Source organism: Aptenodytes forsteri, unplaced genomic scaffold (assembly GCF_000699145.1).
Source record: "Aptenodytes forsteri isolate BGI_AS27 unplaced genomic scaffold, ASM69914v1 Scaffold126, whole genome shotgun sequence".
Classification (NCBI taxonomy): Eukaryota; Metazoa; Chordata; class Aves; order Sphenisciformes; family Spheniscidae; genus Aptenodytes; species Aptenodytes forsteri.
This window is the reverse complement of record NW_008794599.1, coordinates 2,429,780-2,430,708: the sequence shown is the minus strand read 5'-3', so window position 1 is coordinate 2,430,708 and position 929 is coordinate 2,429,780. Positions and strand designations below refer to the sequence as shown.

The window sequence follows — 929 nt, the reverse complement described above, 5'->3', positions numbered from 1 at the left end:
AGACCTTCGGCCCCGCCGCCAACGAGAAGCAGGTGCCCTTTTCCCCCCCCAAAATTGCCCCTTTTCCCCTTTTTCCCCCCCAAATTGCCCAAATCTGTCCCCTTTCACAGATCCCCCCACCCCATTCCCCTGCACCCCCCAAACCCCTTTTAAAATATTTTTTAATTTTACAACCCCACTCCGTCCCCTACACCCCGCTAATCCATCTTGCAAAAATCACCATTTTTCACCCCAAAAAAGCCTCCCTAAGCAGGGGTTCATGTTTGGGTGGGTTTTGCGGCATGCAATTAATCCAGTAGCCCCAAAGTACCTGCAAATTAAATGCAATTGCAGGAAAATCGCAGACATACTCTCTTTTTGCACCAATTTGGGGTGATTTGTCTCAAGGTGGTGCAAAAAATAGGCAGTTTTGTGCCATCTGGGTGGTTTTTGGGGTGGTGGGTTGGTTTTTTTTTTTGCAGTACCTGAACACGGTGATTCCCTACGAGAAAAAGGGGTCGCCACCCTCCGTCGAGGACCTGCAGATGCTCACCAACAGTGAGTATTCATTCAAGCTGCCGTTCTGGGGCAGAATCAGCTGTTTTGCATGACTGCGGTGTGGCGTATTTTGGGCGTAAATGCACATTTTGCATTGCTGCAGCAGCTGCGATTTGGGTGCATCATTGCAATGCAGCCAGTTTGGGGTGCAATCCCCTTTTTTTCTGCATCGTCGCAGCACGGGCAATTTGAGGTGCAGTCGCCTACGTTGCATCATTGCAACAAAGCCCATTTTGGGGGGGGGAAGACCCATTTTGCAGCACAACAGCACAGCTGATTTGGGGTGCGATCACCCATTTTGCATCACCGCAGCACAGCTGATTTGCAGCAACCCCCCCCCCCCCCCACCACCCCACCCCTTCCCTGTCTATTACCACAAGCAACAGCTCCCA

General features: G+C 51.3%; 1 protein-coding gene across 1 annotated transcript in view; it reads left to right on the top strand.

Annotated features, from left to right (window-relative positions):
- Window positions 1–590, top strand: part of FEZ1 (fasciculation and elongation protein zeta 1) — an 11,008-nt gene extending 10,418 nt beyond the window's left edge. Inside the window, exons 6-7 of the mRNA XM_009273031.1 lie at window positions 3–32; window positions 462–590. Of these exons, the coding sequence (XP_009271306.1) occupies window positions 3–32; window positions 462–590 (159 nt within the window). The remainder of the gene's footprint in view (window positions 1–2; window positions 33–461) is intronic.
- The last annotated feature ends 339 nt before the right edge of the window (window positions 591–929 follow it).